Here is a 15,131-nt window from a genome sequence, read left to right on the forward strand (position 1 = left end):
TGCAGAAATCTGTCTTGGCCGCAGGCTCGATGGCACGTCGGGCGGAAGACAACTAAAAAGTCTCGAAGAAAACGACGGGGATAGAAGAGAAGGGAACGGCACAACCACAGAGTATGATATTCGACATGAAACCGATCCATGTAAAAATTCCGCGATGGTTAACAATAGCTGCCATATCATCCTCTGATTGAGTTGAATTCTTCTCGCTGCATGTGGGGATAGCCTACCCGTTTCCAAAGTCAGAGTAATCAAAAATAACAAATCAATGTGTGTGTATACATATATACGGGGTAGTACTTTATAAACTACTACTAGTACTACTGTGCGTTTTTTAATGGATAAGAAAAGGAATTCAGAAGAAGTCAGGTCTTGTCCAACGCATCGTTGCCGCGTTAGCTGCGAATGAACGTGAATAACTGGATATTCCACGGTACGTACAGGACACCGGCCGGTGGAAGAGAAAAGAATACTGCGTGTGAGAGAATTTTTCTTCCTTTTTAGAGAGATAAAGAGAGAGAGAGAGAGAGAGTTGGGGCGTGGAAGGACACTATCAGGGGTAAGCCAATAGCCATTGGGATTAGGACAAGTAACTAGAGTTGCTTACAGGCAACAGCTGCGCGGTAAGAAGTGAAAGATGGGAGGGGGAGAAGAACGAAAGGCTTCGCCCGCAAGCCGCCTCCACACGGCTCTCTCTCCCCTGCCAGTCTGCCTCCGCGGCCACGCGGAGCCTTATATAAGCCGCCCCTCGGTTCCTCCCCCCGAGTCCCTTCCTTTGTTCCTAAACCCACCTCTTTCTCTTTCACACACGCCTCTCCCTCTCTCTTCGATCTCTCTCTCGGTCTCCATTTCCTCTTCTTCTTGCTAGAGGAGGAGTAGTACTAGTTCGTTGTGTTGCGTGTCCGGCTTGCTGGTGTGCGACGGATCGAGTTGGGCGGCGGCGCGCGCGCGGAGATGTCTGAGGTGTCGGTGATAAACCAGGCGGAGGTGGAGGACTCGGCGGCCGGGCTCAACCTGCCGCCGGGCTTCCGGTTCCACCCCACCGACGAGGAGATCATCTCGCACTACCTCACCCCCAAGGCACTCGACGACCGCTTCTCATCCGGCGTCATCGGCGAGGTCGACTTGAACAAGTGCGAGCCATGGCACCTCCCAGGTTCGTTTAATTTCTTCTCTCGGCCTTTAATTCTTCATCCAGCGCGCGCGGGCGTGAGAATCATGCCTTACTATGGAGTTGTGTGCTTCGATTTGACAGGCCAGGCGAAGATGGGGGAGAAGGAGTGGTACTTCTTCTGCCACAAGGACCGGAAGTACCCGACGGGCACGAGAACGAACCGCGCCACCGAGAGCGGCTACTGGAAGGCCACAGGCAAGGATAAGGAGATCTTCCGCGGGAGGGGCGTCCTCGTTGGGATGAAGAAGACCCTCGTCTTCTACCGTGGCCGCGCCCCCCGCGGGCAGAAGACCGGCTGGGTCATGCACGAGTTCCGCCTCGAGGGCAAGCTCCCCCACCCGCTCCCGCGCTCCGCCAAGGTTCGTTCGGCTTCGGCGGCCTCCCTCCCTCCCTCCCTCCCTGGTTCTCCTGCTGAATTAGAGTTCTTCAATTTTGTCCTTCATGCGCTAATTAAATCATCTTCTTTCATTAACGTGCAGGACGAGTGGGCCGTGTCCAAGGTGTTCAACAAAGAGCTGCTGACGCCGGCGAGCAACGGGACGACAATGGCGGCGGGGGAGGCGGAGATGGAGCGAGTCAACTCGTTCGGCTTCATCAGCGACTTCCTTGACTCCGCGGAGCTGCCGCCGCTCATGGACCCTTCGTTCGGCGCCGACGTCGACGAAGTGATCGACTTCAAGGGCCCCGCGTCCACCTCCGGCTACGCCGCGGGAGACGCCGCCGGTGCCCATTCGGGCATGGGCTACCAGCTGCAGGTCAAGATGGAAGACCCCGTCCAACTGCAGTATCAGCATCAGCAGCAGCAGCACATGATGTACTCGAGCCCGTACTTCTCGCTGCCGGCGGTGAACTCGGGCGACATGTCGCCGGCGATCCGGAGGTACTGCAAGGCGGAGCAGGTGTCCGGGCAGACTTCGGTGCTCAGCCCGTCCAGGGAGACCGGGCTCAGCACCGATCCCAACGCCGCAGGCTGCACGGAGATCTCCTCGGCGGTGACGCCTGCTGCGTCCCAGCAGTTCCTGGACCACCTCGACGAGTACCCCGCGCTGAACCTGGCCGACATTTGGAAGTACTGATCGATCGAAGCCGGAGCTGCCCACACACAGCACCTACCTTAAGCTTGGCCACCCATATGATTCGGTTCTTCTGGCTCGTTGATTAATTACTTGATTTGATTACTTAACTCGCGTGTGATGCTCGTGTTAGTGGTTTGCTGATGCATCATCATCATCCTCATCTTCTTTCCGGAGGACTTTCGGGTTGGATCAGATTATTATCCATCCAGACCTCCAGGGATTAGCTAGGCATCGAATCCTTTGTTTATTAATCATTAATCCTAGGTTCATACAGTAGTACTATAACCTTGATCCCTCTCTGTACATACCCACTAGCACTACTATTCTGGTTGTGTTTTATTCGGTAGAAGCTTGGTGATGCTTATACAATTACTGGGGTTGTAGATTAGGAGGACTTATTGGTGAATTGATTAATTTGGGCGTTGTTGATGAGCCAGCTAGCGCTAGCTTTGTCCTACTATGTACATGTACCATTAATTGCTTGAGTTTGACATCTCATTATGTGAATTGATGCTTCTTCTCTCTCTCTATGTACGGCTTTCCAGTTGTTAATTAATCGCTCATTCGCTCGGTTACCCCTTTCTCGGCGCAACTCAACGTGACGGGGGATACTATTGCTATAGGTCGGTGTAGCGTGCCAATTGATGGACACCTTCCGAAATCTAGAGAGGACTCAGAGGAGAGGGGATCACATGGATGGGGCCCTCCGGGCGACGATGGGTTTGCTCTTGTTTGGATCGTCCAATTATTCCCGGACCACGTCGTCGTCATGGCGATCCAATTGGTGAGCTCGACACATAAGACGGTACGTACTCACTGTGCTGTGCGCCGAGGTAGCTAGGCTACAAAGCCTTCCGGCCGGCCTTATCTCCTTTCGGAAAAAACCCCTCTCTCGATCGAGAGCAACGGCCGAGACGGGAAAAGGAAGACGAGACGGAACGACCACATCGACCCCTTCCCTAACAAACCAACCAACCAACGAACCCCAGCTCGGTCGAAAACTTGTCGCTCACACACACCACGAGCCCGACCGACGGCCACGAGCGGGACGGACCATCCGTGTACCGCGCTTTTATTTCCGTGCGAGTTTTTCTTTTTCTTTTTTTGCTTCCGCGCGCAGCACAGTGGCTACTCGGTCAGGTAATCAAACCAGGCCACTCTGGAAATCGCTTGCTTTCCGGTCGACGCAACGCAAGAGGCTTGTGTGGTGGCGAGTTTCGCGGCGATCCATCTATTCGCGGCTTCCGCGCACGCGCTCGCTTCGTGCATCAAAACCCGGCCGCGGGGCGGTCCAGACTCCAGAAAGGAAATGGACGCAAGGATCGGCAACAATCATTCATTCACTCGTGGAAATTGAAAAACTAGCCCGAATATTCTCGCTTTCCCCTCGCCCCAAAGGCTACGAAAACGAGTCGCTGATATCCAGGGGGTCCTTTGGCCTCCTCGGGAATTCGGATTGGATTATCTGTCCATGTCGCGCGCCGTGACGTCACAACTTTAGGCTCCCCCGTCCGTTCATCGAGACCTTTTCCAACTTCTTTCATCTTTTTTTAAGGAGCACTGCTCCTCTGCCGCTGGCCGCTAGTGCTAGTACCCTCTGGCTAACCTTTATTAGCCTCTAGGGGATGGACAGGTTAAATTAGCGATCGGGATACACACACTCCAATTGTTTAACTCCTCGTCAATGATCACGGGGAGGTTTTTAAATATAGGAGAGGATGCATCAGCCATGTTGCCCCTAGCTACGCTTGCTAATTACTAGCGCTAATTAATTTCCCCTGATGTGGATGTCCAGATGCAGGTTGCTTTCAGTCTGTTGATTAGGGCGCGGATTTTGTAGCCATTTTATCCGGTGATTAGACAGGACGAAGGCCAGTGGCGGTTGACGTGGGGCCTGTCCGTTCGATTTTTTTTCTCTTTCTGATGAAAGCATCCGTAAGCTTTGTTTTCGCACCAGATTGGATATCAGGGGATCGTTCGGGACGTCGTGACCACTAACTACCAAGAGCCATAGGCCACAGCCGAAGGGAATTTTGACTTTGTTTGATGTATGTACTAGAGGAGATTATATTACGAGGCCCCAATGGATAGATGATCCGCTCGACGCAGGAGTAGTGCAGAACAACAAAACACTGGAAGGTCTACCCGGGGATCGAGTAGTAACCGAACTGCAAGCATTGGCCGAGACGGAACCGGTCGGTGCAATAATGCTGTACAGCGAGTACGAACTCCGTGTTGCGTGTGGCCGGTACCCGAAAATACGTGATCGATCTGATCCACGAAAATACGATCCACATCTACAGTTGTTACACATCGACGGGTCAAGTTAAGGAGCTGGTATCCACTTACGAGTACCTCGCAGGAGTGCAGGAGCAGATTTGGTCGGTTCTTCCGTTTTCTCTCATCTTCAGTGCGCGCGACACGGGAGCTCTTTCGGAAGTGGACGGACCCTGATCTGGGACCGTTTTACATCACATCTGCCTCTTGATTATTCGACAGGTCACAGGTGTGCATCATCTAATCCAGCAATAGTTTGCTCTTTTGGCAAGAGAAAGATTTACTACCAGAATAAAACGGGGATCCTGGAGTAATGGCTTTGATATTGACTCGCCATATGCTTTTCGAGTGAGATGAGGTCCAGCACTAGGTACCTGGCTTTTCCGTAAAGTTTGTAATCCTCCGTGACAGCCATGTTCCGCACACGCTCTCTATGACGGTTCCACGCGCTTGACTTGTTTGGCTTCTCTGAGGTAGAAATGCTACTTGTAGCACTTTTGTCCCCTCAAAGTAAAGCTACTTTTGCTCAAGATCACAATATTGTTCTCGGAAAAAATAAATCATATTAGTCCAGCATAGTTTCGAGTTTACACTTTGTGGAAACAATTTGCAGAGCATCTACGTCAGTGGTACACTGGTATGTGTAACACTCCATCCGACCCATATTGTTTATCTAAAATTTGCCCAAGTATGAATGTACCTATGTTTAAAAAACGTCTAAATACGTGTAATATTTCGACAAGTAATTTCAGCCGGAGAGAGTACTAAAATTCTAGTTCTAGGCTTTCGTTGCATTGTTTGCTAAAAAAAATGTTGAAATTACTGTATTTGTGAGCGACGACGTTTTGGGTTGGTATCTGGCGGTGGCGTCAGTCCACGTGATGATGGGCTCGTTTAATCCGCTCCTGCCCGCGCCCACGTCGCCGGAAGTCTTTCACGCGCTTCGGCGCCTGCCTGCAAGTGCAACGGTATACCCGTCTTCCGTGGCCCGCCACTGTCCAGCCATTGGTTGGCTTAGTCTTTATGTCCAAGAAAAAAAAAACCCAAGCCAACGTCTGTACCAGGACCCACACCCCAATCCTCTGTTCCGTTTCTAGATGGAAAACTTTCTTCGCCACCGTTTCTGCTGCTGCAAGCATTTCTTTCCTGACGATGTAACGCATCGTAATAAATGCTTTAGTAGTAATGCAGTAACCTTCATGCTTTTGACTTCTTGTGTTATGAAAAGAAACCATCGTAGTATGACGACAAAGGTGCAGATCTGTCAAATTTTGCCTAACCTTGATGGGCAAAAGAGAATATCCATACTGTATTGATTGGAGTACAAGTGCAATTTTCGGCACACATATACTTGTAGTACAAATCTTGCAGATACGCCATGACTTGGATTGGAATAATGACCAGACAGTCCAGGCCGCCGCAACTAGCTAGCTATAGCTTCACTGCTGTGGCACGCATCTTTCTATAGGCACGCACAAGGTATGTTTCACATGGCATATATATTGTGTCTCACCAAGCAGGAGAACCTTTCTGACCTTGACTCGTCACCGCCCCGTTGGACCATGCTTGTCATTAATTAAAGTGCATGTATCGGAGTATATATCCAACACAAAGCAGCAAAGCAAATCAAACCATTACTACTCTGTACGTACTACGAGTGCATGCTTTACTCCGGCGAGCACCAACATTACTGTGTGGCAGTACCTTGCAGCGGGGCATGAGCGAGTAGATGAGGTCTGGTGTCTTGGTGATAACCTACTACCGCCTTTCTTTCTAGATCTCCCCTGTTTTCCCCGTGGTTTGTAGACCCTAGCTATACAGATGTCCTCGTCAGGAAGCACAGGCGAACAGAACCTAGTCAAGTGATACTTTTGCCAGTGGCTGAATCATCACACATAAACACAAAAATACAGATGTGTGTGACCATTAAACTTTTTAGCTCTCGTGTCATGTTCAGTCCGTCATGAAAGCAATTGTTGGATGTGTGTGTCAGTGTCTGCTATCGAGTGTGGCCAGTAGGCCCGCGCAACGCAGCCAAGGTTCATGCATGTAGACCGAGTTACGTACAGTTCTCTACCGCCTACTGGAGTACTGGTGTCTCAAGTCTCGACTGCACACTTGGAACAAGGCTGTGCGTCCGTATGGCAGGATCAGTCTTTGAAAATCTGGACGTGTGTCACAGGACTCGCAGCCCGGCCGGCGGCGGGAGGGGATACGTATCGCGATCATGGCCTCTTGTGATCTCCCATGTTCGAGGAAGTTCAACTATTGGCGTAGTCGTAGCGACCAGACAAGGAGGCTATTTTGGAACCATCCAAGGATGTTTGCCGCGTTGCCCACTCCAACTATGACTTCTCGATCCATCTAATCCGTCGTGAGACCACGGCTAGCTAGCTGCCATTGGCCATTAGTTTTACCGACCGATGCTACTTCAATTCACACTCGCTTGTATATATATGCCGAACAACACAGGATAGTCCGACTGTCACGACGTTGTACATGTGTATTAATCTAGCGGCTGATTAGATCGCTTTTTTCTTTCTCTCCCTTTCTTTTTCCGTCGGCGGTCGGCTAGCTCCAACAAAAAAAGGAGAATTGACTAGGCGTGTGGTCCGTTGCTTTGGGGAGTTGCCAGGTGTGCTCCGTGGAGTGCGCTACTTGGGAAACTCGGATGGGTACATTTCCTAGCCTAGCTAACAGGCGCCACCTAGGACGCTAGCTGCCATGACAACACGTTTGTAATTGTGGAATCGCCTTAAGAGTTTTAGAAGCAATAGCTAGGTATTTTCAAACAGGTTATTTATATATACATGTAGAATCAGAGACATACGTACGTGTTAGCTGACGCGCAATAAACCCTTGTTAGTTTATACTAGTACTGTAGTGTCTTGATATGCGCGACCTCAATATATTACTCCAGTAGTAGTGCATGGAAGATTTTAAGTACTCCATGAGTTTAATTAGACCTAAGTAGCAATCTAGCTCAAGCGATGGCTGGCAAACGAAGAGGTGTTTGGAGAAGGCACTCAAAAGTTTTCGACTTCGTCGTAGAGATGCCTTCCCTTGGCCTTCCCGAAATGGACTGCACACCCCCTAGTTTATTAATCGCATGTTGTACTGTCATCCGTGGTGTGGTAGATGGAGGCAAGACAACGCTGGTAATTATTAGGCATTCGATTTGTAAGTTCGAGGATATGCATGCGCATACTAGGGCATCTCCAACAAAGGTAATTAGCAGATACCCCTCCAATACTTGAAGCTGTTTTAGTGCAACTTAAACTAAAACAACGACAAGTATTTAAAAACGGAGGGATTATTTATATTCTCTTTCCTGTTTTTTGGCTGAGGTGGAACCAAAAGTTGAAGAGATGGTTTCTCCTGCAAAATACCACTACTACACGAGTATCAAGACTAGAAAAGAGGATGACAGTGGGCCTGCTAGGAAAGAGAAAAAGTATAAAATAAATATCTCCTATATAATAAAAGAGATATGAGATTAGAATAGAGAGATAAGTGATGACAAGTACCCTATGTACGCGTGCCCTGTTGAAGATGCCACTACTACAAAACCGGTCATCAGTAAGGGTCGAAAAAGTACATCACTAACGGCCGGGACGCCCGTCACTAACTTCTTGCCAGTGATGATGGGCATCATCAGTAACGGTCGTTCCACCCGTTAGTGATGATGTCATCATCAGTGGCCGGCAGCCCACCCGTTACTGATGAGCCTATTCATCGGTGGCAGCCACTCCCCACGCCCGACACTGATATAATTTGGGGAAAATAAAAAAATGTGGCCGGCCCTAGATTTTATCAATCAATCATGGATTACAAAATCACGGATCAATTACATATTACAATTCATAGATCAAACAAATTCTGGGCGAGCGATTCAAGTGCCTGCCTGAGTCCAACAAACAAACCCAATAATGAATCCCCAATCCCAATCTAGTTCTAGCTGAGAAACAAATTGACCGATTGATCACGAACAACAACACAGGGGAGAATTGAAAAGGGAACAAAAAACAAAAAACAAAAACCTTGCGGAAGTCAAGGATCTTGGGCAGCCGCTCCTTGGGCAATCGGGGTTTGAGTTCTCCTTCTCCTTCTTCTCCTTGGGCAGCCGCTCACGTCTTCTTATATACTCGCCTTGGCCGGGCCGGGCCGACTTTGGGGGGCTTGCTTGGTGATCATCGTGGCCGGCCATCAATCAATCACAGATCTCACAGCGATGGAGGAAACATCACCTGCGAGGGAGCTAGAGTTAGAGAGAAGGAGAGGGAGAGAAAGTTAGAGAGAAGGAGAGAGGAGGAGATAACTAACCCCGGTGGGGAGGCGGATCCGGCTGCGGGCAGGGTCGTGGGCGCCGAATCCGTCGGCGCCGGTGCACGGCCTCTGAGCACCGCCAATCCATGGTGCAGGAGCTCATGTGCGCGCGGTAGGAGAAGTGACAGCGGCCATGGCAGAGACGGCGGGATTGGGGGCTGAGGAGAGAGGGACGGCGCAAGGGGAGGAAGCGCTCGGGGAGGGGCGACACGAGAGGAGGAGGTGCTCAGGGAGGGTGGAGAAGAGAAGGGGGAGGAGCTCGGGGAGGGGCGGCACGAGAGGAGGAGGTGCTCGGGGAGGGTGGAGAAGAGAAGGGGGAGGCGCTTGGGCCAGTGGAGAAGAGAAGGGGGAGGCGCTCAGGCTAGTGGAGAAGAGAGGTGGCGGCGGCAGGGAGAAAGGAAATGGGAGACAGGTGCGGGTTAGGGTTAGCCGCAGGGCTTTTATAGGCCAAGGTTGTTTTGGGCCTCAAATTGGGTTGGCCGGCCCAAAAAATGATAGTGGCGGGTATAAAAGTTAGGCCCGACAGTGATGAGGGCAGACAATTTTTTTTGTATTTTTCATATTTCATATAATGTAAAGTATTTTATATAACTAAATTGGTCTATAAATTATACATATGGTCTACTTTGTGTGAAAAATGGATATTTTTCATTTTAAACCATATTAATTGCAAGTTGCTTCACAAAATATCTCATTTGGCTTGAAAGCCATATACATTCATATTTGATAGTCCACTTTGTAAGTATTTAATATGACTAATTTGGTAAACATTTTTGGCAATACTCTTTGACATGGCAAGATGCACTTCTCTGCAAAAAAATGGATTCATGAACTTTGGCATAGAAATGCACAAAACTTTGGTCATTTGGTTTAAAACGTGAAGTTCAATTATGGTAAATTACAAGATCGCACTACATATATAATTTTCAAATGTTACCGTATGATATTATTATTCCACTATGTTAAGCAATAAAAAATAAAATTTTAGCAAAAAGAATCACATTTCTCTGAATTTTTATGAATTAGTTATGATTTTTTTCTACCTTCAAATGTCTCCAGGGGTCATCAGTGGTGGGCCTTGATGTTAAGCCCGCCACTGACGTGCGTTTTGGTGAAATTTGCGATTTTTCAGATGTGGCTATTAGTGACGGGCTTTTCCCGCCCGCCACTGATGAGGGGTCATCAGTGACGGGTTTTATGTGCCCGTCACTGATGAGGTTTCATCACTGACGGGCGTGGTATGCCCGGGACTGATGAGGCGGGGAAGGCCCGTCACTGATGACCCGTCACTTATGTTGTGTTTTGTAGTAGTGTGCCCCTGCGGACCCGCCCGCCACTGATGAGGGGTCATCAGTGACGGGTTTTATGTGCCCGTCCTCCCTCATCAGTGAAGGGCGTGGTATGCCCGAGACTGATGAGGCGGGGAAGGCCCATCACTGATGACCCGTCACTTATGTTGTGTTTTGTAGTAGTGTGCCCCTGCGGAACCGTGGGATTGGGGGCTCGGGAGGCTCTTCTAGGGGCCTCCCTACAGTAGGCATCTCCAACAAGTTACAGTCAGCAGGTACTATAAATTCTCTCTCTCTCTCTTACTTTAAGGTGATGTGGAAGAGAGAGGTTGAGGTAAAAGTAAGAGATTGTTTCTTGTACAAGATATTACTACTACACTCTTACCAAGACAAGAAAAGAGAATGACAGTGAGCGTTCTAGAAAAGAGAAGAGTATAAAATAAAACATCAATTATATAATAAATGAGAGATGAGATTAGGGTGAGAGAAAAGTGATGAGATGTGTTTGACTAAAACAAAACAAATAGATGACAAACACACACAGTATATACGGGACCTCTGTATCTTTATTGATCATTGTATTGAATACAAAGTACATGGTACATGCTCCCGCAGGAGTTTGCCTTCTGCGACTATGCTTAAGGAGTATCTGACTAGAAAATTGCGTGTGGTCCGCTGATTCCTGGCGCGTTTGCAAGCGGCCGGTTAATTACATCTGCAAGGTCAAGCCTGCAGAATACCTCCGATTAAGCTGCGCTGATGGTCTCGTTGAATTTGGATTGCTCGATGCAATATGATTTTTTATAAATATGGTGCGGGTGTCTGGCTTTGTTTTGCCGATACCCGGTCACGTGTATATTGGCATGTTGGTATTGTCAATAGGATTTGTCGTCAATGAAGGGGATGACTTTTGCCTCGTCGGTCCAGTCGTGTATGCACCTTGACTTCATCGAGTCCGGACATGTGTATATTGCTTTTGCCTCGTCGGTGCCCAGCAACGGAGTGTCCAATCCTATGGACTTATGACATGTCGATATATTCGTGACCTGGCCTCGTTGGCGGGTCATGATCTCATCCAGCCTCGTCGGTACTAGATGTGACTAGATGTGATCGATTATTTTGTAGCTTAGGCGCTTGATGAAGCCTGCCTTTGATCCGGTCATAAATCATGCCCTCTGGGAGAAACAAGATTATCCATGGCCAACATGATGAGGCAATTGAGCCATGGTCGTATTAGTGTGTAGCCGGTTCAATCTAGCACCCGTTTTTGGATGATCTAGATTAACAACTTTGCACGCTATACTCTTTTCATAAATTCCGCATCGCCGACGTGATGAAGCGGTCGCGCCATGGTCATAGGTATTGAGATACTTTTAACACTTGGTGTGTTGTTTTTCATATGCTTCACACAGTCGACGTTGATGAGGCTGTCGCACTGTGGTCGTATAAATGCATAGCTGACTCTAGCACCCATCTTGGATGATCTAGAGAAGCAGCCATGTATGATATTGCTTTTCTTTTCCATCAAGTAAAACCATGATTTGGCCTGATGTATATATCATACCATTCTTCACGTATGAACGAGATCGAGGGGATCGGGAGCCTGCAAGTATAGATGGTAGAGAGTTAGAAGAGATATGGTAGATGGCGAGGATGTTGCGCAGCATGCACGGCCGCCGTGGCTCTGCTAGCTTCTTCTCTGGTATTCTACATGGCGTGACCGCTGTGCTCTCTTTTTTTCTCCTCCCATGCGTGATGGCTGGCTGGCTTTATATAGGCAGGAGGCAGGGTTAACTGTTGGGTGAACGAATTTCTAGCAACGCCGCCGCCGGTTGTTTTGCATCGGCCGATTCTCTCGTGGACATTGGCCACCAGAATATTTTCACTGCACGGCTGTTCCCGGTATCAAGTGCACGTGATGATCCATTTAGATGGATAAGCATGCTACTAGCGAGGCAATCTATTGGAAGAGATGCCTGTGACGTGCGAAGTGGGCTTGATCAAGCCAGCCCATTAAGCATATAGGTGATTAGCTTAATCCTTTTTTTAAGGTACCATTATACGTGCAAGCAGCCCATTAAGGCTAGGTGAGTACCTTGCACGTGCAAAGCCCTTGAATTGATGATGGCAAAAATAATTAATCTATTCCTTAATTTTTTATGGCATAATGGGCCTCACAAAAATAAAATTGCCAAAATATCATCTAACAACATGGACCTATGTACCCGTGTCCTATTGAAGATGCGCATATTAGGCCTCTCGTCACAATGGCCGGGGTCTGATCTTTGCATGTGTACGTCCAACAAGATAGTATACTTCGCAAGACCGTATTGTGATGTAGGTCATGCGTTTGTTCATCGAGCCTGATGATAATCCGGATGTCACTAACAACATATGCTTCGACAACCTTTTGCCTCCATGAACCTAGCAAACGGTTGTGGCTGTGTGCATCATTTTGCTGCAGAGGTTGGGGGTTTAAAAAATAACCTGGCAAACGGATAATTCCCAAGTGAAATACGGTCATCTCAAATAGTTTGCGGCCTGAATCTTCAATTTAGTCTTAGTGTACACCGGACATAGCAATGTGATGGCCTGCCCATAGAAGTCTTTCGATCCATCGCCGTGCGTGCATGGGTTATAGCGTGGCTTTTTTTTTAGCAGAGGTTATAGCGTGGCTGTAACATGGAGCAATGAGGCCATGACCATGCCCACTTGTAAATAAACACGAAGCAGTGGGCTTGTCTGGGCCTCTTTGGGCTAGATCCTCTTTGTTTCTCCTCTCGCTGTAATTTATTTGGATATAAAAAACAGCCCCCCTCAAAAAAAATATATATAAAAAACAGCCTACGCCCAACCTGTAACGGACTTATTTTTGGATTTTTAAAATATTTTTTCGTAAAAATGAGTACTGAATTTTTTATTTAATTAATCAAAGCTTAACTAAAAAATTTACTCCTGCTATAGTCTTCGGTTCAAATTGAATTAGCATCAACTAGAATTTAAATTTGACTTTCCTTGCTACTTTAATTTGTTAGTACGAGTAATTTATTTGGATACAGAATATAAAACATGTAACCTTTAATTTTCTTAGAATTTCCGGAGCTCATTTGCATTTTATGAAGTTTCAGCCTTTATTAAAAGGAAAGCCATTTTCTATTTTATTGGGCCGAAAGACAGACAACCCATTCTTCTTTTATTTTCTCCCTTCTTTTCTCATCTGGTCCGATCGGCCTGATTTTGATTCCCGCGCCTGGGCCAATTGCTCTCTTTTCTTTCCTTTTCCCTTTCTTCCCGCTGGGCCAAAACCCATGGGACCAAGCTAGCCCACCCGTGCGCTTCTTCTTCTCTCCCTTCGTCTTCCTCTTCTACGCGACCACGCAGGAACGCACTGCCGTATGGAGCTGCTCTGTTTCGTCTTCCTTCTCCACCGTTTCTCCTAAAATTAATGCACAGAAATTATTCCTTATCACCCGTTGATCCGATCCTGTCAATTAAATGATATACAGTACATAAAGACCTATAATGAAACCACCCTAAAAAACTTTTGGTCACGAGATTTTGTATTTGAGACTAACTTACCAAGTCAGATATTATTTCCATGGAATTTCATGAATCTTCAAAACAGCACATGCAGTTCAAATTAGACTTAAGCCCTATTGAATTTAAACACGATATTGTCAAAATGAGCTTAAATTTCTACAGTAATTCGGTAATGACAAATATTCATCATTTAAGCGTCTTTGAGTTCATATGAAAACTTGCCTGGCTTAAATAATTTCCCACATTCATTTTTTTTCCCAATCTTGCTCCGCAGGTTTCTGTGGTAATCATTGCGGAAGAAGCTCTTCGGCATTTGCAAATTTTATCCTTCACGTAAATTTGATAAAGTGGAAACATCGCTATCCGGCCTACTCCTGACAATCATATCTAAGCACAGTTGGACCTTAAAATAGACTAGTCATATTATCCGTGGCCATACTATATTTTTGGCTATCAATAGAGAGCTACAAGTTTAATGTGAGCGCGCTAGCACTCACCGCACACGGCATTATCCTTTATCCAAATCTGGCTACTATGAATAGCACCTACGACCACGCGCAGAAAACTCACCGCATAATATCATTCATATCCAATTCGTTTACTATCAATAGTAGTGGCTTACCTGCTAGCTCACTTAATGCATATTTCTTTGCAAAAAATTAACTCGTACCCATTGCTAGCACACATACAATAAAGTGCACTAAAGATAGATTATTAGCAGCTGTGCGGAGAAACAGAACGGTGATTTTTGCCACCTGGTTTGCTTACCTGTTAAAGATCTGTTAGTTTTAATTCCTCAGCAGAACAAACATATATATAAGGTCGTCCAGCTTGAAAATGCAACTATAGAAGTCACTAGTTTTTTCATGGTGTATTTTTAAAATGCAACTAGCGGCACCTATTTAGTCTAGAGGAAATTCCGCACTAGCAACAGGTGTAAGAAAAGTACACCGACGCGTCGACCTGCAGTTCAAAGCTGGCGCACGGAAAGACGTGTACCACCAAACTGTACCGACTGGTCGTGGTCATGGGGCGGCCAACAAACCCATCCGTTCCCACTAGACGGTTACCAAACGCCTCGCTAGTCGCTGCACGTAGGGTCCCACCTCATCCTTGACCGAAGTAGATCTGCCACGAGTCCCCGGGCGCTTACACCAAGCTCTCGCTCACACACGTGGCGCCTCTCGTCCCTAACCCTACGGCCTTGTGAGTTGTGAGCCCCAATTTATTATCCTTATCCGCTCCATATCCATTACCCGGAAAAAAAGAGAGAGAAGACCAGAAGCTTCTCGTGTATACGTGGCGACCATCCGGCACCACCACGGTTGCGTCCAACGGCTGCGGTGGGGTGGCGGTGGCATTTTACTTTACCAGCAAAAAGGAAACGCGGTTATTGTTTTTTTACTCGGCGGTGCCTTTTATCCGTGGGCCTCCTTTTTAAAAGGAGGAGCT

General features: G+C 47.6%; 1 protein-coding gene across 1 annotated transcript; it reads left to right on the top strand.

Moving 5' to 3' along the window:
• The first annotated feature begins 748 nt into the window (after positions 1-748).
• LOC100836066 (NAC domain-containing protein 92) lies at positions 749-2,775 on the top strand. Its single transcript, XM_003557953.4, has 3 exons — positions 749-1,153; positions 1,253-1,530; positions 1,651-2,775. The coding sequence occupies exons 1-3, from the start codon at positions 952-954 to the stop codon at positions 2,245-2,247; spliced, it is 1,077 nt and encodes a 358-aa protein (XP_003558001.1). The 5' UTR covers positions 749-951; the 3' UTR covers positions 2,248-2,775.
• Positions 2,776-15,131: the final 12,356 nt, after the last annotated feature.

The sequence above is a fragment of the Brachypodium distachyon genome, chromosome 1 (assembly GCF_000005505.3).
Source record: "Brachypodium distachyon strain Bd21 chromosome 1, Brachypodium_distachyon_v3.0, whole genome shotgun sequence".
Classification (NCBI taxonomy): Eukaryota; Viridiplantae; Streptophyta; class Magnoliopsida; order Poales; family Poaceae; genus Brachypodium; species Brachypodium distachyon.

Bases quoted from the DNA above. Each gene is read 5' to 3' on its own strand.
- LOC100836066 (XM_003557953.4), top strand. From the start codon at position 952: ATGTCTGAGGTGTCGGTGATAAACCAGGCGGAGGTGGAGGACTCGGCG. The intron at 1,154-1,252 runs GTTCGTTTAATT...TCGATTTGACAG, and splicing joins CGAGCCATGGCACCTCCCAG to GCCAGGCGAAGATGGGGGAG. The intron at 1,531-1,650 runs GTTCGTTCGGCT...ATTAACGTGCAG, and splicing joins CGCTCCCGCGCTCCGCCAAG to GACGAGTGGGCCGTGTCCAA.